At 44.3% G+C, this 23,052-nt stretch overlaps 2 protein-coding genes across 7 annotated transcripts in view; one reads left to right on the top strand and one right to left on the bottom strand.

Annotated features, from left to right (window-relative positions):
• The window catches only part of ILKAP (ILK associated serine/threonine phosphatase), a 56,223-nt gene that overhangs the window by 26,778 nt on the left and 6,393 nt on the right, over positions 1-23,052 (top strand). For 4 of the 5 annotated variants that reach the window (XM_050965570.1, XM_050965569.1, XM_050965573.1 and 1 more), the window contains 5 exons: positions 3,474-3,595; positions 12,576-12,695; positions 14,717-14,855; positions 15,341-15,812; positions 19,456-19,546. In XM_050965570.1, the coding sequence (XP_050821527.1) occupies positions 3,474-3,595; positions 12,576-12,695; positions 14,717-14,855; positions 15,341-15,481 (522 nt within the window). In that variant the 3' untranslated portion in view covers positions 15,482-15,812; positions 19,456-19,546. The remainder of the gene's footprint in view (positions 1-3,473; positions 3,596-12,575; positions 12,696-14,716; positions 14,856-15,340; positions 15,813-19,455; positions 19,547-23,052) is intronic. The other variant, XM_050965571.1, reaches the window with a different exon arrangement.
• Positions 15,819-23,052, bottom strand: part of ERFE (erythroferrone) — a 28,572-nt gene continuing 21,338 nt past the window's right edge. The window contains exons 7-9 of one of the 2 annotated variants that reach the window (XM_050965634.1): positions 22,304-22,379; positions 20,192-20,320; positions 15,819-16,802 (exon numbers count right to left, since the gene is read on the bottom strand). In XM_050965634.1, coding sequence (XP_050821591.1) covers positions 20,222-20,320; positions 22,304-22,379 — 175 coding nt within the window. In that variant the 3' untranslated portion in view covers positions 15,819-16,802; positions 20,192-20,221. Of the gene's footprint in view, positions 16,803-16,825; positions 20,321-22,303; positions 22,380-23,052 lie in introns of those variants that run through there. The other variant, XM_050965633.1, reaches the window with a different exon arrangement.

The raw sequence follows: 23,052 nt of genomic DNA, 5'->3' as shown, positions 1-23,052 counted from the left end.
CCTGCAACAAGTTCTACAGGTTGACTTTGTATTGTGTGAAGAAGTATTTCCTCTTAGGATATCAGAGTTGGAAGGGACCTCAGGAGGTCATCTAGTCCAACCCCCTGCTCAAAGCAGGACAAATCCCCAGACAGGTTTTTTTGTTTGTTTTTACCCCAGTTCCCTAAATGGCTCCCTCAAGGATTTGAACTCACAATCCTGGGTTTAGCAGGCCAGTGCTCAAACCACTGAGCTATCCCTGTTTGTTTAACATGGTGCCTCTTAATTTCTTTGGGTGACCCCTAGATCCTGTGTTATGTGAAGGAGTCAATAACACTTCCTTATTCACTTTCTCCAAACCAGTCTAGTTTTTTATAGACCTCTATCATATATCCCCTCTTAGTTGTCTCTTTTCCAAGCTGAGAAGTCCCAGTCTTTTTAATCATTCCTCATACCTCTAATCATTTTTGTTGCCCTTTTCTGAACCTTTTCCAATTCCAATATATCTTTTTGAGATGGGGCGAACAGATCTGCATATAGTATTCAAGGTCTGAGCATACCACGGATTTATACAGGGGAAATATGATATTTTCTGTCTTATTATCTATCCCTTTCTGAATGTTTCCCAACATTTTGTTTGCTTTTTTGACTGCTGCTGCACATTGAGCGGATGTTTTCAGAAAACTATCCACAATGAGTCCAAGATCTTTCTTGAGTGGCAACAGCTAGTTTAGACCCCATCACTTTAGATATATAGTTGGGATTGTTTTCATTTTGCATTGATCAACATTGAATTTCATCTGCCAATCTGTTGCCCACTCCCCCAGTTTTGTGAGATCCCTTTGTAATTCTTTTCAGTCTGTTTTGGACTTGAGTAATTTTGTATCGTATGTAAATTTTGTCACCTCCCTTTTTCAGATCATTTGTCCCTGGGGACCACCACTGTTTACCTCTCTCCATTCGGAAAACTGGCCATTTATTCCTACCCTTTTCTCCCCGCTCTCTTCCCCCCATCTTTTAACCAGTTACTGATCCATGAGAGGACCTTCCCTCTTATCCCATGACAGCTTACTTTGCTTAAAAGCTTTTGAGGGGCCTTGTCAATGGCCTTCCAAAGTCCAAGCACACTGTATCCACTGGATCACCCTTGTCCACATGCTTGTTGACCCCCTGCAAGAATTCAAATAGATTGAGGCATGATCTTCATTTACAAAAGCCATGTTGACTTCCCTAACAAATCACTTCTATGTGTCTGGCAATTCCTTATTATAGTTTCAACCAATTTGCCCGGTACTGAAGTTAGGCTTACTGGACTGTAATTGCTGGGATAGTCTCTGAACCTTTTTTAAAAAACTGGCATTACATTAGCTATATATAATAATACTGAAGATATATCTATCTCCTAGAACTGGAAGGGACCTTGACAGGTCATTGAATCCAGTCCCCTGCCTTCACTAGCAGGACCAAGTACTGATTTTTTGCCCCAGATCCCTAAGGATAGAACTCACAACCCTGGGTTTAGCAGGCCAATGCTCAAACCACTGAGCTATCCCTCCCCCTTATCCTCCAGTCACCTGGTACAGAAGCTGGTTTAAGCAACTGGTTACATACCACAGTTAGTAGTTCTGCAATTTCATATCTGAGTTCCTTCAGAACTCTTGGGTGAAGCCCATCTGGTCCTGTTGATTATTTTAATGTATCAGTTTGTTCCAAAACATCCTCTAATGATACCCCGATCTGGGACAGTTGCTTAGGTGAGACATCTAAGAAGAATGGTTTAGGTATGGGGAATCTCCCTCATATCCTCTGCAGTGAAGACTGCTGCAAGAATTGTTTTTCTGCAATGACCTTATCTTCCATGAGTACTCATTTAGCACCTCGACCATCCAATGGCCCCACTGATAGTTTGTTTGGCAGACTTTCTGTTTCTGATGTACTTAAAATTGTTAGTTTTTGAGTCTCTGGCTAGTTGCTCTTAAAATTCTTTTTTGGCCTGTCTAATTATACTTTTACACTTGACTTGCCAGAGCTTATGGTCCTTTCTGTTTTCCTCAGTAGGATTTAACTTCTAATTTTTAAAGGATGCATTTTTTTTCCTTTAACCACTTCTTTTACTTTGTTTAGTCATGGTGGTACTTTTTTGTTCCTCTTACTATTTTTTTAATTTGGGGTATGCATTTAATATGAGCATCTATTATGGTGTTTTTAAAAAAGTTTCCATTCAGCTTGCAGGCATTTCACTTTTGGGACTTGACCTTTTTAATTTCTGTTTAACTAGCTTCCCCTTTTTTTGTAGTTCCCCTTTCTGAAATTAAATGATAATATAGGGGGGCTTCATTGGTGTCTCTCCTCCCCTTCTGCCCCCCACAGGGATGTTAAATTTAATTATATTATGGTTGCTATTATCAAACAGTTCAGCTATATTGACCTCTTGGACTAGATCCAGTACTCCACTTAGATGCAATTCTTGATTTAGTCCTCCCATTGTGGTTTCCAGGACTAGCTGCTCCAGCAAGCAGTCATTTATGGTGTCAAAATACTTTATCTCTGTGTCCTATCCTGAGATGACATGTACCCAGTCATTATAGGATAGTTGAAATCCCCCATTATTACTGAGATTTCTATTTTTTATATCAGAGGGGTAGCCATGTTAGTCTGGATCTGTAAAAGCAGCAAAGAGTCCTGTGGCACCTTATAGACTAACAGGCGTATTGGAGCATGAGCTTTCGTGGGTGAATACCCACTTTGTCGGATGCTGTTAGTCTATAAGGTGCCACATGACTCTTCGCTGTTATTTTTTATAGCCTCTAATCTCCCTGAGCATTTCACAGTCACAATCACCATCTTGGTCAGGTGGCCAGTAATGTGTATCTACTGCTATATTCTTGTTATTCAAGCATGGAACTTCTATTCATGAAGATTTTCTATAGTACAGTTCGGTTCATTTTACGATTTGTACTATATTTGACTCGATGCTTTCTTTCACATATAGTGCCACTCCCCCACCAGCATGGCCTGTTCTGTCATTCCTGTATATTTTGTGCCCTGGTATTACCGTGTCCCATTGATTACCATAATTCCAGACAAGTTTCTACTAAGAAGGGCACATATGACTTCTAGCATTTGTATATAAGCACTTGTCAATATTTAGCGGTCTGCTGTAATGTGATGTTATGCCCTACTGCAAACCTGTTGTGTTCTTTAGCTGTCTCCTGGTGGACTCTAGGTTGTGCTAGATACCTGATTATATCTTTTAGTTAGTGGTGTATTCAGTTTATTTTAAAATTATTTTTGAAATGCAAGTTATTTATGGGATTTGTAAGACCAATCCTCTTCCTTGCCGAAGGGATATTCAGTACAATATCTTTTGGTCTTGCCGTGAGTTATTATTTCCGGGGGAACTGAACTTGAGAACCTTTGTTCTGCTTTTTTTTGGTAGAGACTTTATTACAGGCTTAATACTATTTACTCACAAGGGATTTTTGTCAGCACAGGCGATTTTGTGTCGTTACAACAAGGAAAGTCAGAAACATACAGCCTTAAGTCTCAGTAAAGAACACAACCCTACCCAATATGAGGAGCGAATGAGGATACAGAAGGCTGGAGGAAATGTCAGGTAAACAAGAGAAAGCACAAGAGAAGAGATGGGAATGAGCCTGAACTCTCATCTGGTTTCGACCTGCTGAGCACACCCAACTCCCACAGAAATCGATTGTGCTTAGCATCTTTGAAAATCAGGGCACATAGGAATCGTGCTAGGGAAGCAGTTGTTTATGGGGTGCCCTCCAAGAATCCCATAACTGGAATGGTTGGCTGGAATTAATTTTCCTGGCCTTAGAAAGAAACTGAGGGTGGATTTGTCCTAGAAGCATGATACTATGTTGCAATGACAGGAGGGTGGAGCAGTATTATGTGTCTTTGAATGAAAGCCAGATGGCACTAAACGAGCACATATAAACTAAAACATTTTTGAAGGAAATAAAGAATTTCCTGATGTTGATTTTAAAGAAGTCTATAACAGCTAAAAATTGCTCCTTGAGTGTTTCTAAAGCTGCTTCCTCATTTCCTTGAAATGTTGTTATGCATACAGTGGCACCCTTAGTTCATCAATTAGGGGGTTGTCTCTACAGACGGTCAATGCATGGCAAGGTGAGGTGTAAATCCACTCCATGCTAGTGTGCTGTACACTGTCCACATGGATCCTGTTGATGCACACTGAAAGTTCTGTCATGCACATTGATATACTCCCATTTCAAAGCGGAGTAGCATTTTAGTATGTGTCAGCAGGGTCCACCCAAACAGTTAATGCATAGCAGGCTAGTGCCAAGTAGATTTACATCCCAGATTGCCATGCACTGTATAGACAAGCCCTTAGTGCTGGTTAAGGTTTGAGATGTTCCCTATATTTAAAATGGGTACTTTTTTCTAGAGCTGGAATGGGCTTCTTTTCAAGTGCACTCACTCTGTGTGCATGTGAACACATAGACACTTTCAGCCTGGTGTGTATAAGTACTTAAATATCTGCTGTATTTTAATATTTCCTCACTTTCTTGAAGGTTTCCTCTTGACACAGTCAATGTTTCAACTAGTTACATCTTGACTTTTACAGGGAAGTCCAAATCAGAGTGAAAAGATGTAATTTAGTATGTGTGGTTTTTAAATTCCTAAACATTCGGAATGCACGTGCTTCAAGCTCCCCTGGAATCGTATGTTGCAGGGGGTGGGAATGGGTGGACTAAGGCTTGTAAGACTAGCTTTCTCTAGAAATGACATGTCCCTTATCTTCAGAGAGCACATGCCATTATTTGTGTTTATCACCAGTCCATCTCTGCAAGTAGGAAGGAGATGAACAAGTCTCTATTAGTTCTTTGCAGACGTTAGGCAACATCTTCATTGACTAGGAATCTACCCCTGTTTCAGTGATTAGACGTTTTGCACCAGAGAGAGAGGGAGGAAGAGAACTGTCAGCACACTGAGTTAATTATTGCAGTTTAACAAATAAGAGAAGCACCAGAATGGAGTTCATCCAAGTTTTTGGTGGTGGAGTAGGTTCTGCCTACTGTTTTGAATTCAAAGGTTTACATTTGAGTAACACATACTTTAGGTCTCTGCACAATTGCCTGTATGTATTAGTCATCACATAATACAAGTAGTGCTGTGTATTAATGATACTATATAAAGATACACCAGTAAAGCTTAACTAAAGAGAGAATTAAATAGGCAGTGTCTCTGAAAAAATAGGGGGCAAGCTGATGAGGGGTGGGGCAGCTTGAAGAAATAAGCAACTAGCAACTGGAGAATCAGGGCCTAGGCAAAGATGAGGCCATGATTGGAGGAGCAGTGTAAGTGGATTGGCAAAGGGGGGATACAGAGATCAGGATGGAGCAGGTCTCTGCATGGAAGGTCTTTTTTGAAAAGCCAGTTGGGAATTATGAATTAGTTCTAAATAGGGCTGTCAATTAATCGCAGTTAACTCACTCAATTAACTCAAAAAAATTAATCGCGGTTAATTGCACTGTTAAACAATAGAATATAAATTGAAATTTATTAAACATTTTTAATGTTTTTTACACTTTCAAATCTATTTCAGTTACAACACAGAATACAAAGTGTACAGTGCTCACTTTATATTTTTTGTTACAAATATTTGCACTGTAAAAATGATAAAACAAAAGAAATAGTATTTTTCAGTTCACCTCATACAAGTACACTAGTGCAATCTCTTTATCATGAAAGTGCAACTTAAAAATGTGTTTTTGTTACATAACTGCACTCAAAAACAAAGCAGTGTAAAATTTTAGAGCCTACAAGTCCACACAGTCCTACTTCTTGTTCAGCCAATCGCTAAGAGAAACAAGTTTGTTTACATTTATGGGAGATAGTGCTGCCCACTTCTTAATTACAATGTCACCTGAAAGTGAGAGAAGGCATTCACATGGCACTGTTGTAGCTGGCGTCGCAAGATATCTGTACCAGATGCGCTAAAGATTCATATGTCTCTTCGTGCTGAGGACATGCTTCCATGCTGATGATGCTTGTTAAAATAATGCGTTAATTAAATTTTTTGACTAAACTCCTTGGGGGAGAATCGTCTCCTGCTGTTTTACCCGCATTCTGTGATATATTTAGTGTTATAGCTGTCTCGAATGATGACCCAGCACATGTTGTTCGTTTTAACAACACTTTCACTGCAAATTTGACAAAATGCAAAGACGATACCAATGTGCAATTTCTGAAGATAGCTACAGCACTTGACCCAAGGTTTAAGAATTTGAAATTCCTTCCAAAATCTGAGAGGGATGAAGTGTGGAGCATGCTTTCAGAAGTCTTAGAAGAGCAACATTGTCTGATGCGGAAACTACAGAACCTGAACCACCAGAAAAGAAAATCAACCTTCTGCTGGCGGCATCTGACTCAGATATGAAAATGAACATGTGTCGGTCCGCATTGCTTTGGATCATTATTGAGCAGAACCCATCGTCAGCTGGATGCATGTCCTCTGGAATGGTGGTTGAAGCATCAAGGGGCATATGAAACTTTAGCGCATCTTGCGATGTCAGCTACAACAGTGCCATGAGAACATTGTCTTGTTTTTGAATGCAGTCTTTTTTGTACATAATTCTACATTTGTAAGTTCAACTTTCATGATAAAGAGATTGCATTACAGCATTTATATTAGGGTGAATTGAAAAATACTATTTCTTTTGTCTTTTACAGTGCAAATATTTGTAATAAAAATAAATATAAAGTGAGCACTGTACACTTCGTAATCTGTGTTGCAACTGAAATCAATATAATTGAAAATGTAGAAAACATCCAAAAATATTTAAATAAATGGTATTCTATTATTACTTAATAGCGCACTTAATAGCGATTAATTTTTTTAATCTATTGACCACTCTAGTTCTAAGAGGGCTAGAAGGTCAGTAAGGGTGATGGAAAGAAGGCGTGATGTGGTGTTCTCATTTCTAAGACCCTCCATGGCTTATTCCAAGCCTATTATTTCATAAATGAGATGTCAGCCTGTACCCTTGCTCTACTGTTGATGTCAGCCTTCATAGGTCTTGGCTGCACCTTCGTGCTTTCTTCCATGTCTTGGGCAAAGCCTCCATTCTGTCCTTCAGATCCTTCCATAAAACTCACCTCTGCCATAGTGTTACCAAAAAAAGTCAGTGATTAGGCTGCTGGTTTGCTGTAACAGCTGCTTATTATGGTGATCAGAATCATATGTTACTTTGTACTCCTGTATGATGATTCAGTGTGTTGGTTCTTGTCTTACACTTGGATTATAAATTTTTTAGGGCAGGGACTGTCTTATGTTTGTACAATACTTAGCATAATGGTCTCTAGACCTCTAGGCACCACCACAATACAGCTAGTAAATAAAAGACGGGTATAGCACATACATCAGACTTTCTCCATTATCCTGTACCTCTGCCCTAACATGAAGAGACCAACCCTTGTGTTTTGCTAAGGCTGCCAATGAGGGTGAAGATTAATGCTGGTCTGTGGTTTCTATTTGGACATCTGGCCACTGGGAGCTACAGTGACACTGCCAAGGCAGGCCACTGAAAAGCCATCTGACAGAGGCTTTCTGCTACTATTGATGGTCCCTCATGTTGAATTATGCCAGGTGCACGGTTAAGGAAGGATTTTCAAAGGTGCTTGTTGATTTCATTGGGAGCAATTAAGTCAGCGTTGAGTGCTTTTGAAAAATCCCATGCTCTGGGCATAACTTGATGTATTTAAGCTTTGTTAGATATCCCTAGAGTGTGCGTTTATTGACCTTGCTGGAATTGAATCAGTGACCTGGAAGTGAAAGGCCCATTACCAAATGCCCCCAGGCTCTTGACAGCCTTGAAATGGGAGGGGCACATGGTTCTCTCTCCTTTTTGTGCACATCACTCATGTTTCTGCATGTCACAGCTCCTTTAAAAACAAAATCTGCCTCCAGGGCTTGTCTCCTGCATATCCCTGGCCGGCCAGAAAGCAGATCATCATGTGCAGTTTGAAGTTGCTTGGTACAAACACTGTAATGATACAGTGGGTTGTTCTCTCTTGTCAGTTTGTGGGAAGAGCGGGTACAGGAAGAGGCATGCTTAGATTTGTGTAAATTCTTAATGCTGCTTCTTTGAGTGCTTGTTCATGTCAATTCCATTCTAGGTGCGTGCACGCCCACATGCACAATCAGAATTTTTTGCCTTAGCGGTATTGGGAGGGCCGGCTTTGGCACCCTCTGGAGTGCCGCACTCATGCGCTGGTATATGAGGAGTCACCAGCCTTACGTCCAGTCAGTTCCTTCTTACTGCCCCTACGTTTTGTCAGAGTGACTTCCCCTTGCCTCAGCAAGTGGATAATGGTTTTCCCCAGCACTTATTGTCTGTCTCTTTTATATATAGTTGTTTACAGTAGTTAGTAATTAGGTGTTAAGTTATAAGAGTTAGTTTAGTAAGTTAGAGTCTCAGCAGGGACTTTGCCCCATCGTGGGGCATGCCCCAGTCCCTGGGTTTCAAGCCTTGTGGTAGAGGAGATCCCTCGGGAAATGAGGGGGAAAGGGGTCTACTCCAGGATCAGGTACAAAGGAGCCTCGATCTGGTACGTTCCACATGTCACGATCTGGGCCCATTAATAAACTAAAAGAAATTGACCCTAATACTGGTGCAACAAACGGAGTTCATAGCAGCGTTGGTCCTCGACTCCACACGGGCAAGGTGCTTCCTCCCAGAGGCCCATTTCTGAGCCATGAGAGACCTGATCTTGCATATGAGGTCCTGTCTGCTCACCACTGCTTACTCATGCCTAAGGTTGTTAGGCCACATGGCAGCCTGTACTCTATGTGGTCATGCCCGGCTCCATCTCAGACTCTGCAACCATGGCTGGTGTCAGTCTACATCTCCAATAGGCACAATCTAGACCGCCTGGTCAGGGTGCCGGACCACATACGGTCATCCCTGGAATGGTGGTTGGACCCTGGATTGGTGTTGGAGGGAGTTCCATTTGTGTCACCATCGCTGACCCTGGTTTCTGATGCCTTGCGCCTGGGGTGGGGAGCCCACCTGGGCAATCTCAGCACACAAGGTCATTGGTCATGAGATGATCGCTCCCTCCACATAAACATCTGAAAGCTCAGAGCAATTTGCTTGGCCAGCCAGGCTTTCCTGCCTCATCTGAGGGGCAAAGTGGTCCAGATTCTGATGGACAACACCACCACAATGTTTTATATCAACAAGCGAGATGGAGCCTGGTTGTCTGCCCTTTGCCAAGAACCTCTCTGGCTGTGGGACTTCTGTGTGAAGCATCCCATCCATCTCGTGGCAGCGCATCTCCCCAGGACCAGGAATGTGTTGGCAGATCGCCTCAGCAGGACCTTCTCGTCTCGCTACAAGTGGTCACTCCACCCGGAGGTGGTCAGCATGATCTTCCGGAGGTGGGGAACTCCTGAGTGGACTTGTTCACGTCCAGATAGAACAGGAAGTGCCAAACGTTCTGCTTGATTTGGGGGATTGACAGAGGCTCCCTGTCTGATGCCGCCTTGCTCCCGTGGTTGGGGGCCCTAATGTACGCCTTCCCACCAGTGCCTTTAATTCAGAGTCCTCATGAAGATCAAGCAGGACATGGTGAGGTTAATCCTCATAGTTCTGGCTTGGACTTTCCAGTACTGATTCATCACGGTGCTGGATCTCTCAGTGGCCGCTCTGCTGCAGCTGCCACTCTGGCTAGACCTGGTGTCCCAGAACCACGGCAGACTTCTGCACCCAAACCTGGCCATGCTGCACCTGACGGCTTGGCTGCTGCGTGGTTGAATGCAGAGAAGCAGGAGTCCTTGGCCCGAGTCCAACAGATCCCATTGGGTAGCAGGAAACCCTCCACCAGGGCGACCTACCTGGCCAAATGAAAACAGGTTCACATGTTGGCTCTTGGACCAAGGTCTTAGGCCTCACTACAGTTGATCCTGGACTGTTTGGGCCAGTCTTCTACATCTCAGGCTACAGGGCTTGTCTCTTTCTTTGATCAAAGTCCATTTGGCCCCTATTTCGGCCTTCCACCTTCTGTTCCAGGGCAGGTCAGTGTTTGCTCACAACATGACAGTCCAGTTTCTAAAAGGTCTGGAGGTCCTATCCTCAGGTCCGTGATTCTGTCCCTCCTCAGGACCTGAATCTCACACTATCAAGGCTCAAGGGCCCCCCTTTTGAGCCATTGGCTTCCTTCCTGTTCCCTTCTTCCGCTTGCATGGAAGGTCTCATTCCTCATGGCAATAACATCAGCCTGTAGGGTCTCTGACATTAGGATGCATACCTTGGAGCTGCCCTATATGGTGTTCCACAAGGACAAGTTTCAGCTGCAGCCACACCCAGCCTTCCTGCACAAGGTAGTTTAACAGTTTCATGCCAGCCAGGACATATGAGGTTTTGGAAAGAAAATCGGTAAGTATAAGTCACATGAGGAGCATGGATTACACTTTCTGGATGTCAGGAGGGCACTAACTGTTTACACAGAACTAATCCATTCCATAAGTCAATGAAACTATTTGTCATGGTGGCAGACAGGATGGAAGGGCCTTCTTGTGTCCACCCAGAGAATTTCATCAGGGATCACCACCTGCATTTGTTTTTGCTATGAACAGGTGAAAGTGCCCCCACCAGCAATTATAACCACCCACTCAAGCGGAGCACAAGTCTCGGTGGAGGCCTTCCTGGGTCAGGTGCCGATCCAAGATATCTGCAGGGCCATTGCCTGGTCATCCATCCACCCATTCGTATCCCATTTAGCGCTTTCCCAGCAGGCCCAGGATGATGATGGCTTTGGTGGAGCTGTGTTCTAAGCCACACGACCATGAACTCCGAGCCCACCTCCAAGGGTGCAGCTTGTGAGTCACCTAGAATAGAATTGACATGAGCAAGCACTCAGAGGGGGAAAATGTGGTTAGCTACCTTTTGTAACTGTTGTTCTTCAACATGTGTTGCTCCTGTCCATTCCACTATCTGCCCTCCTGTCCCTCTGTTGGAGTTGCTGGCAAGAAGGAGCTGAGAGTGTGTAGGGCCAGTAGAGCCTCGTATACTGGCACATGAGCGCAATGCTCCAGAGGGCACCACAGCTAGCCTTATGGATACCACTAAGGCAAAAATGTCTGACAACTCTGCACATGGGCACGCACACACTTAGAATGGAATGGACATGAGCAACATCTCGAAGAACAACGGTTACAAAAGGTAGGTAACCATTTTTCCTCTCTGGAAGCTCATTTTTACCATCCCTGTAAACTAGCTTTCTTTCCTTGTCCTCTTAACAGGCTGAAGGGATCGGGGTGGAAGATGAGAGCAGGGAAAGTAGAGCCCTGTTTTATAACCAGAAGCAATTAACAGTTAACAAAAAATTGAAAGCTAAACAGCCATTTAGATTAGGATCCATTGATTAGGACTCAGCTTAGTAATAACACTGCTTAAGTTCCTTAAGAAGGTAGCAAGGGTGGCCAGTGACAGAGGAGCAACAGAATAGCACTAGAACACTTGTCCACCCCACTGTCTTACTGATGCACTAATATTTTTAAAGCAAAAGAATGAAGCCTCCAAAAAGTAGCCCCATCTACACCTTTTGATCTGTAGGTGAGTTAGCAGTATCTTATAATCAGTGGTATCAAAGGCAACAGATAACTAGAGCTATCTCTGATTGAGAAGAGATCTTCATTGGTCAGAGCCATAACCACAGTAGAACCCAAACTGTGAGGGGTCAAGGAAATCAGAGGCATCCAGCTACAGGGAATGTGTCACAACATTCCCATTCTTAACTGAAACAGAAGATTAGAGACAAGTCAGTAATTTCCCAGATTGTCAAGGTCGAGCACTTTAATTGGTGGAAAAATAGCCAGGTCCAGGTGCTTCATTTTTTCTGTCTTAGTATAACACTACATATGATGATCCCACTCCATTCTCTTGCCTCCCTCAATGCAATGGTATTTCCATTCAAAATTATAATCATCTTCTGAGTTCATGATGGAAACTCACTTTCATTAGCAAATCACTTGTAGTCCATTCTTAATGCTCACTGTCTTCTGTTAAAAATATCTCCTATGTGTAGCTGCTCCTTTTTGAAGTCAAGGTTGGGGTTTTACTAATGCTGACTTAAACAAGCCCTGGTTACACACACTATGCTCAGATCTTATGTTTTTGAATTATGTTTTCCTGCCCTGTTACGATGAATACCTCTCAGTTTAGGGCAAGTCCAAAGAAAATAAAATGGTTAATCCTACTGATGGTTTCTTTCGATCTCTCCCTATCTTCTGTCATTGTTGAAGTTTCTGTGTGGAGTTTGTTCACCCTGAATGCTATGGCTTAAGAAATAGGAGAGATGGGATGAAATCCAACCTATTTTTAGGCAATGGCAAAACTCCTCCTAATTTAAGTGGGGGCAGGGTTTTACCTACAGTGTCTAAAGAGTAGGCCATCAGGAATAGCTCCTCTGCATTTCAGCCGTAAGCATCTGCTTGAGAATGTGCAGACAGTTTTCTAGCGAGAGAGGAAGGGATGTGTCCAGTATTGGGAAAGCTGATGTCCTGCTGAATTATTTTGTCCCAAATGGGCTTCCTTTTCATCATTCAGGGACGGACGAGTGCTGGGTGTGCTGGAGGTTTCCCGCTCCATTGGAGATGGACAGTACAAGCGCAGTGGTGTCATTTCTGTACCGGATATCAAACGCTGCCAGCTCACACACAATGACAGGTAAAGCATGTCCAAGCAGAGGGTAAAGCAAGGTATGTGTTCAGTGCCATTTCTGTTTAGCAGTTCGTAATTCAGAATCTTCTCAAGTCAGATCACCAGAGTCATCCAACTACTCCTTATTCTCATCACTGTGATGGCTCTTTTCTTAAATTTGTGTTTTGATGGAGAGTTAATTGAAAGGCTTCATCATGTGTGGAGCAATGCAAGCATGTGTAGCAATTACAGAACTACAGACGAAACAGCCCTTGCACTAAACAGCTTACCATCTACAGTCATTCAAATGGCAGGGCTGATGCCTCCAATTATTAAGGTTGCCTGACAGTTTTTGGTTTTAAGATCCTGTTTTCATTTGCTTGTAAATTTGCCAAATTCTAACCATTTGGACTGAAATGATGCATGCTGGGTGCATGCCTCAGCCTGAACTATCTTGGAACATTTCAGACACAACAGAATGAGGCTAGAGAAAAATACATTATTTTTTGCTTACGTTAAAAATTCTGGCAGATTTTCCCTTGAACTGCTAGCACGCTCATGCTGTGGACCCAAATTCAGCCAAGATGATATAAGCCTTTGAAAAACCATAACTCACACGTGCTCAACAAAGACTTGTTAAAACATCACGGCTAAAATCTCCAAAGATTCTGTCTGCACTAGGCATGATCCATTCTGGGGCTAGAGCAGACTTCCCTTGCAGTTTTTCACTGTGCCGCTGGGGGTCATGCCAGGCCACAGCTGGGCCCTGAAATGGAGAGCAGGGACCCTCTTGTACTCAGTGCTCTCCCCTGCTAGTTTCAGGCAGCATGGAGGAGGAAAGTGCCTGATTTAAATACAGAGGGGACCTGAGATGGAAGGAATGGGTAGTAGAATGGAACAAGGAGAGGGGACTGACTGGGAAACTGGTGAGGAGACACCTGATGAGACAGGGTGGGAATGGGGACTAATTCTGGCTAGGCAAAGACATCAGTGTCAAGTTAGGAAATGCCTGAATTAAGGGTGCTTGTGGGGGCTCTGAGACACTAGATGCTGTAATGTGGGATGCCCTGGTGGTTGTACTGGGGCACCAGCCCTGCTGGTACCCCTTATATTCCCTTGCTTTTAGCCACTTTACAGGGGAGAGAGATGGAAGAACAGAACTTTGAAGGGAAGAGTGAGTTCCTGCAGGAGCAGAAATAACTATACATGGGCAACACACAGTGACTTTGCATAACAAGTCATTGTATTCATTGTTTGTAGAGCCCCATAGTATGTCCTGACATAGGAACTCTGCTACTGCATCTTTATTATACTTTTGGCATGTTCTCTAGTTTATGTGTAGGAAATATGTAAGAAGGATAGCCTCAGGGGGCATCAGCTTACTTTCCAGCAGCTGATAGCAGTGCTGTCAAAGGTTATCTGTATTTGGTCAATTTCATAGTCATAGGATTTAAAAATCGTAAATTTCATGATTTGATCTATTAAAATCTGAAATTTCACGGTGTTGTAATTGTAGGGGTCCTGACTCAAAAAGGAGTTGGGGGGGGGGGGGTTTGTGGTACTGCTGCTCTTATTTGTGTGCTGCTGCTGGCGGCAATGCTGCCTTCAGAGCTGAGTACCTGGAGAGCGGCAGCTACTGACTGAGAGAACAGCTCTGAAGGCAGTGCCCCCACCAGCAGCAGCGCAGAAGGATGGCATGGTATGGTATTTCCACCCTTACTTCTGCGCTGCTGGGGTGTGTGTGTGTGTTGCCTTCAGAGCTGGGTACCTGGCCAACAGCCACTGCTCTCTGGCTGCCCAGTTCTGAGAGCAGTGCAGAAGTGAGGATGGCAATAATCGCAGAATCCCCCCTGCAACTCCCTTTTGGGTCAGGACCCCCAATCTGAGAAAAACTGGTCTCCCCTGTGAAGTCTGTGTAGTGTAGGGTAAAAGCACACACAAGATCAGATTTCACGGAGGGAGATCAGATTTCACAGTCTCTGGTGCGTTTTTCATGGCCGTGAATTTGGTAGAGCCCTACATGTTGCCTAGCATTGATTCTCTTTCAGGTTCATTATGCTGGCCTGTGATGGCCTCTTCAAGGTCTTCTCACCAGAAGAAGCTGTAAACTTCATCTTGTCCTGCCTGGAGGTGAGGAGAAGGCAGCTCTGGGGTGGACTTGCGTGTGCAGTTTCATCAGTGCAGAAGGTGTGAAATACTAGCATGCTAGGAAGGGGAGAGCATAGAAGAGAAATACACTTTTAGGTGGAACCAGTGTGCTCTGGCAGCTTATTGAAATGAGAGCTTTTCTAAAATACTGTAGGATTGCCTCATTCTCAAATGATTGCTTATTGCCATTATTTGTCCTGTTTAATCCATCTCTGCTTCATGGGACCATCACCATTTTATTGTCTCCCAGCCCCAGTATGAAGGAGAGCTGCTCCTTAGCCAGTATGAGAGAGCTTTCCTTGCACGTTATTAAATTCCATGTATGAGCAGTCTGGGCTTTTTCCTAGAGCTGGAAAAAACGGAATCCTGAAGAACAGGAGGCTGTTTAGTGTTGCCCATGTGAAGTTGCCGTTGGATTGTGCAGCATAAAACTGTAATCCGCATGATTGCAGAGCAGTGTGAAATGTTTACATTCAGCAGAACAGGTTTGTGAGAGTAGTATGGTCAACTTCCTCTTCCAACAGGACAAGAATATCCAAACAAGAGAAGGAAAATCAGCAGCTGACGCTCGATATGAAGCAGCCTGTAACAGGCTGGCCAGCAGAGCAGTGCAGCGAGGTTCTGCGGATAATGTCACTGTAGTGGTGGTCCGGATCGAGCACTGAAGGAAAACATGCAGGGATGCAGTCCAGAGCTGCATGTGATGGATTTAAATACAACGTGTGTGTGTGTGTGTGTGTGTGTGTGTGTGTGAGAGAGAGAGAGAGAATTTGGGGGGCGATGTATGTCTCTCCTCCCTGGATGCTCTTCATTGTAAATAAATAAACTTCTTTTTCTAATTGTGTTAGTTCAAATTTTTGTTTGCCATATTTTATAAATGAATTTCTGTACAGGACAGATTGCATTTCCTGCTACTACAGTTGGGGCTTCATGTGGAAATTCATCATTCAGTTTCAACTGCCTAATAATGAAAATCTAAGCAAATCATCCAAGGAAGTGAGTATTCACCCATGAAAGCTTATGCTCTAATACATCTGTTAGTCTATGAGGTGCCACAGGACTTTGTCACTTTTTACAGATCCAGACTAACATGGCTACCCCTCTGATACTAAGCAAAGCATAACCCTTTACCATAGATATTGGAACTGTAGTTGCAAGAACTGCCTTTTTATCAGGTAATTTTGAGCCAGTTAAACATAGCTGTGAGAGGAGGAGACTGCCAAATAGAAATGGACAAAATCTGTAGGGGAAAGAACAATTGTCTTGAGGCTTTTAACAGTAATTGCAGTCAAAAGCAAGATCAAAACTAGCAGAGGTGGCAGGTTTGTAGAAATTTTGGTGGTGCCCAGTGCCCGCCCCCCCCCCAACCTGCCTAAGGCTCTGGGAGGGAGTTTGAGTCCGGGGAGAAGGTTGGGGTGCAGGCTCTGGGCTGGGGTGGGGGTTCAGGCTCTGGGAGGGGGTGGCGAGTGTGGTGCTTACCTGGGGCTCCTAGGCAGGGCAGACTGGGGGGCCTCTGCATGCTGCTCTTGTGGGCACTGCCCCCACAGCTTCCTATTGGCCACAGGAGCGCTTGGGGCAGGACACAGACCCACCCCGCCCAGGGGCTTCAGGGAGGGGCTGGCAGCCACATGGAATGAGCAGAGAGGAAGCTGCTCAGCTCTGTTGTGCTGCTGGTGGTGGAAGGGGCCCTATTCCATTTTAAATCACCTGGGGGATGCATGGGGGGAAAGCACCTGGGGACAGAAGTCAGGGCTGAGGGAGAGACCTAGCCTCAAACATTGCTGGAGCTGGGCCCTGGGCCAGGAGTATTCCTGGTTCCCAGGCACCATGGGCCTATAGAACTCGCCACCCAAGAAAACTGGATAAGAATCATGAAGTAGCTTCTGATGTTGAGAAACTCAGTTTGAAAACTGCAGTCTGGTTCTCATGCTCTCCTTTTCACCCATTCCCCTGTAAAATGGTGGTTCTGAGTAGCTGTTACTCTACCTGCAGAAGCAAGGATTAAATTGCATCAGTTTCCAGTTACCCATTCACAAATGGCTAGTCTACCACCCTGGAGCAGTGACTTCATTGTATTTGGTCTAGCTGAGAACGATCTCTCAGTGTTATTAAACATGGTTATGTAATATTAAGAAGGTGGTTGATGGATGCATCTGGTCTGAAATTCAGCCTGTGCAAAATGTTTGTCAAGCCCAATTCTGGTGACTTGGAAATCAAGGGAAGTTTTGCTCTTGATTTCAGGGGATGTAGAATTGCCCCTTTTAAAATGTTAAACATTGTGAAATGGAGCAAAAATAGTGGAGGCGCTTCCTCAAAAAACATTTACTCTTCTAAAGAGATTAAGAGAAATCCTGGGTGCTAGCAAATCTACTGTCAGAAACTAAAGGGCAGGTTTAGACTTGCCTCTGGTAATTGTGTAGTGATGTGAACAGGCAGAGGATGCAATTATTTAGGAGCTTGGAAATTAATGGGGGAGGAAGGGGGAAGAAAGCCACAAATGAGAGGAAAAATAACGTTACTGGTAACAGTTCTCAGAACAAAAACTGAACCTGCTCCTCCTCCTCCTTTTCCCATCCCCCATTTGTCTCAGCTTATCAAATAAGGGGGGTGGAGGCAGAGGCAGTTGGAAGATGCCTCTAATGCCAGCTGGGAGTGCGACTGGCATCAGATAGGAGTGGATGGGGCATCTCTAAGCAGGGAACATTCAGGCTATCTTTACTGCTTTCAAGATGTGCACTTAAGTGCTTAAATACCTTTGAGGATCTGGAGCTGGTGAACTTTCTTTTATTCCTTTCTCCTTGCTGCCTCTGCTTTTTTGTGTCTCAAGTGTGAGGAGAGAGTCCTTTGTTTCCTCTTCCCATTGTCTCTCCCCACACTTCCCTTTTGTTTTCTTTGGCTATAGATTCATTTTTCTGTCATCCCTCCCCTTCTCAAACCTCTTTGGTGAAACATTACTGAAAGCACAACTCAAGTCAGTTACATAAATATATTCCATATTACAGTACCATCCAATAAATATTTTTTTCATAAAATGCTTTATACCATACATTTATCTATATCGCAGGGAGAGGAATGTAGGAGTTTCACAATAGTTGTAGCTTGGAGACAAATTGCAATCTGCTTTTGGAGGACCAGGGCTAACCTTAGCTTTATTGTAGTTAAAGATGGGAGGCCTGCTGACGTTTCCAGGGTAAGGTGGCAGGGGTGAGCAACTTACTGAGAGAACACCCAAGACAGTTTAGCTGTCTTGTCTAGACTTTTTATTTAATGTTTCAACACTTGCTTTAGTGTTTTGCTGTGAAGAATAGCAACCCATTATGATGCCATCCTGAACAGAAGTCCATTTTGGACATTCTGCTGCTGAGCAGTGTTACCCCTTTGCGGGGGGCATACTGAGTTGTCCTTCACTAAATAGCAATAGGCTGAGTTTATTTTAAGGACACAAGCAGATTGGCTCTGCAAGCTGCACCATGTCCCCTACTCCCACAGACTTCCCAGGGGACTGCTCACCTTGCAGGATCAATGCCTAAGAGTGAACTGCTGTCCTTTTGGGGTGCCTCTTCATTACAAGACTAGCTGTATTTTTCCCTTGTGTTAACATATGTGGTAAAATCCTAATGAAGACAAGGCAGTTCATTTGTATGAAACAGTAAACCCTGATGCTGTCCTTCAGATCTTACCTTGACCTGCCATGGGGAACCCTGACATTTGCCTTGATCTGCTGATTTGTGTGAAAGCTACAACATGGTCTGCGTTCACTAGGATTTTGCCACATAATAAGAACACAATTACTTTTCCTCGTAAAGAGAAGGGCTTTCAGGCTTGAATTCTCCAGAACTTCAGTGGGAATTCAGCTAGAGTAAAGACTGCAGGAATTTGGTGTGTAAGTTGCTACATACCATAAAAAGCTGAAAGCACCAAATTTTTGAACTTGGGGCTTACGTCCTACTTTGTTACCAGGGCTCCAAAATACTTGTAAAGCTTTTCCAAGACAACAGTAAGGGTATGGCTACATTGCAATGAAAAGCTCACAGCACTGAGTCTCAGGGCCCAGGTCATTTAACTTGGGCAGTGGGGATAAAAATTGCAGCAAAGATGTTCAGGCTCAGGCTGGAGCCTGGGCTCAGAGACCCTCCCTCATTGTGGGGTCTCAGCATGAATCTGAATGTCTATACTGCAATTTTAAGCACCACAGCCTGAGCCTTGCCAGCTGCAGCCATGCTGCTGGTCTTTTATTGCAATAGAGAGGTACTTACCATTTTCTAACCAGCGAATTATATGAGCTGGTTTGTAGGGAGCGCTAGTGTTTTATGTAAAGGACAGCGTGCGTAGCTTTTTCCTGAAAGATTTTGTGAAAGTGCTGCCAATAGCAAATGCCCTAGTCCAGGTTAACTTTGTTTCCGGAAAGGAGCATTTGCTGTGAAAGCAGTTTCTCCAGCAGGACTGGAAAAGCTTTGTTGGTGGGGAAGAAATAAAATTCAGAGAGAGTTGAGCCCCCTGTCCTGCTATCATGAAGGTGGAGCCGAGTGTAGTTCTAGGATATCTCATTGAAGTTCTGGCAGGAGCTCAAGAATTAAGTACATGGTACTAAGAAATGAGACTGCATCTTTTTCTTTCCCTGCCTTTGTTATTAATTTAGGGCCCATTCCTGCAGCCCTTATTTATGCACGTAGTCCCACTGGGTTAATCGGAGTTAGACTGTGCTATCGGGACCAAAACCAGGCGTAACGGTGAGTATCTCCACCACCCGTTCACTGGGCTCTCTGCCACGGGCAGAGAATGGGGTGGTGATGTGAGTACACTGCCTAGGAAGTGGAAAATCATTGGATAGTAATTCATGTTCTAACTAGTCTGCTGCCTTATCAGGACACTGCTCTGCATTGAAAATTAACTTCCAAGTACCAGTGCCTGCTGATAGCAAACCTTAACTGATAAGCTATAAGAAAGCTAGAGCTATATACATAATCTGGCTTTGGCTGCTGAAAAACTGAACAACAAAAAACTGCCAAAGTGCTAGTCTATGGTTGAAGGCTTCTTCAAATCACCTTTTCCTAAGCATTTGTGCTTGATTGGGGGGAGGGTTTCCTTTATAAAAGTTGGTCTGGTTTTAGAAGTCAGCCATATTATAATTGTCCGTGTAAAATAAGGTTCAAAATCTGGCCATAAATTAAAGGGGGATGGATTTAGTGAGTCCTCCTTTTTTCATGCTTCCAATTTTCTTTCCGGCTCTCCAGCTTGAGATCTTGTGCAAAGTATGGTGGCTGCACAAGCAGAATTTGTAGAGACTGCTGCTCCTGACCTCACTATGCTTTGCTCCCTGAGCTTGGGTGGAAGGGAATTAAGGTGGTTCTTGCGAAGAGACCAATTCAGCTTACAGCATGTAAGAGTAGATGGTTTGAGACCATTCACACTCCCAGAAGAACAGCACTGAAATCCGAGCCACTTCGAACAGTGAGGGATGATCCAGTGGCATTATCTACAAAAACTGAGGCATACTGGCCAGCCTGAAAGGAAGAAATGAGTGACAGTGAAAATAGTCCTAGGTTGCCATAATCAGCACACAGAGGAGCGTGTCATGTAAATGCAGCAGACCTATAGAGCAATAACTAGCTATGTAGGTTGTGATGCACTACTTAAAGTTGTCATGTTTTACACTTAAAGCAGAACATGGGGCAGTTTGTATCCCTTGTTCCAGCCCCTCTGGCTATGGTCATGCTGCACCGCTAACTCCAGACTGTTGGGACCCAGACTGGAGGACTGTTTTTCCAAGCTCATGCTTGAGTGTTCCCACACCATTGTAAACCTGGGTTTAGAAGTGCTGGACTCATAGCTATGCTAACAGTCATACTGCCAATGCAGACCTTCTGATGCGGGTCTGGGGCATGACCTGTATCCATAGTGCAAAATTAAAGGGCTTAGACCTGAGACACAGTGGGACTTGGCCTGATCCGCTCTCTAGCAAGGTCATAGAACCTGCGTCAGATTGTGTGTGGGCTTAGACTCAAGCCTGAGTCAGAGCCTGGACTTACTGTGCAGTGTTTATACCCTATATAGCATACTAGCTGCATCAAGGGCGCTGTAAAAAGCCTGGAAGGGGAGAAAGAATTCCCCCACCACAGACAAAGTAGGCCCTGCCCTAGAGAATGCCATGGCTGAGTGGGCAGGGCTGCCATGTGGAATGCTAAGCCCGTTCTGCACAGTGCTGCAGCCAGTACAGGCTGCTACAAGCCAATAGCACATGCTGGTTTGGGTCAGGGCTCAACCAATCTCCAAAATAGGATGGTTCCGAATTATCCACCAGAATGTTACTAAGCAGGAAATGCCAAAGTTAAGGTTATAATGAGGACTCTGCTGTTTTGCATATCCTATGTATTTTGTACACTCTCCAGCCTCACTTGAGCAATGCACCGAAGCCTGCTGTCAGACAGATGAGTAGTCCCACTGAAATGTAGAAACTTACTTTTGCTGCTTTGCTAAACTAGCCCTTCTCCTTTTCAAAGCCAAACTCTTTGGGCTGAGACCAAACATCTGAATGTGACTGAGCTGTGTCACTCTCTGTTGGGAAACACTAAAATAGTGCAATGCAAAAGCTCTGCCCTTTAGTAATGGGTGGGAATTGGTCTATCAGTGCTATGGTGCATTATCCCTTTAGGTGCCTTAGGCAGCTGGCTTCCCCATTGCCTGCACCTCATGCAGGCATTTACCCAATCAAAATAGTAGCATTTTACATGCACTTTATAGAGGTGGTAATGACCACACAAGGGGAGTATCAGGACTACAGTATATAGTACCAGAGTAGTTGGCTGGTTCTATGGCTATAAGCCACTGAGTGTAGGCAAGGACACCCTAGAGACTAAACCTTGCAGTACTGTGGCAGATCACTGGAGGGACTCAGGTCTACATCCTCAAAGATCTTTAGGTGCTTAATCCTGTTTAAATCAGATACCTTTGAGGTTCTGGGTCTCAGCCCCCAGAGAGATAGAAGGCTGATCATGCCAGTGTTATTGAGGCTAGTTTTGAAAAATGATGCAGAGTCAGACTGAGGAATGAACTTCCTGCCCTGCTGCAGAGGAAAGCCAGCACAGCTGCACGTGCCTGTCATCTTCACTGGTTGGTTCCAGTAGCACCCACAATGCAGGGCGTTTTCTGTAGAAAAGCTCCTGCATTGAAGAGCTTGTAAACCACAGTGACTTCCTGCTGCACTTGGGAATGGGTGTGCTCAATTAGGGCATGTCTGCAACGCAATCAGAGGCGTGATTACAGATGGGGTAGGTATAGTTCTGTTTGCTTTGAACTAGCTCTTATGCTGAAAATAGCATGGACTTCAATGTGGGCTGTACAAAGCTGCCTGGCCCCCGGGGGCAGAGTTGTTATTGTGAAAAGTTAGCTGCCCAGTTGTGCTGCATTCTCGTGTCAATAGCACACTGCACAAGGTGGGTCTGCCCATAAGGAACACCCCTTGGCCTCATTAGTTTGCCCATGTTTACCTGTAAGTACAGGACTCCACTGACTGAGATGGTGAAAAGTTCACTGCTGTCCAAACCAGCCACCGTCTCCAGAGAACTGAGGACAAGAAACAGCAATGTCAGCACTGAGGTGACCTGCGTGATCTGTGTACAACCCAGAATTCACCTACTAGCCAGTTATCTACAGTAATAGAGAGTGATTGTCTCCCCCATCCCCAGTTCCAGATGTTAAACAGAAGGGGAGGACTGCACAATGCCCTGGCAAACTTGTCTCCTCGCTGCAAAGCTGCTCATCATTCTCTATATCATTATTTACATTTAATTCTATATTTTGTTTAAAAAACCAAACCAAGTACAGTCCTCAAGAACGGTCCAAGGGTAGCCTGGTGCTTGACAGCCTCTTGCCCTGGAGTAGGTGCAGCGTGGTCAGAGGCTCAGTAGGCCTTCTCACACCCCCAACGTTGATATATTTATCCCAGCTATGTTCTGGAGGGTTCATCCTATCCATCAATTTATTATGCAAACTAAGGGGCTAGCTAGCACACCTAGTGCTTTTCCCCACTAGGACTGGCTCACAGAGGGTCATAGAGTTTATGGCTGTAAGGGACCAGTAGATCACCCCCTCTGACCTGTATATTACTGCTCCCCTCCACCCTCCATTATCCACACACTCAACCCAACAACAGACATTAGAAGAAAGTATTACAGCCCACAGGAGACTCAAGATGTGCCACAGGAATAAACTAGGAGGACCCAAGGTGCACCAGTGC

This window comes from Gopherus flavomarginatus, chromosome 8, assembly GCF_025201925.1.
Source record: "Gopherus flavomarginatus isolate rGopFla2 chromosome 8, rGopFla2.mat.asm, whole genome shotgun sequence".
Taxonomy (NCBI): Eukaryota; Metazoa; Chordata; order Testudines; family Testudinidae; genus Gopherus; species Gopherus flavomarginatus.
Note: the sequence above shows the minus strand (reverse complement) of the source record. Positions and strands in the feature narration are given on the sequence as shown.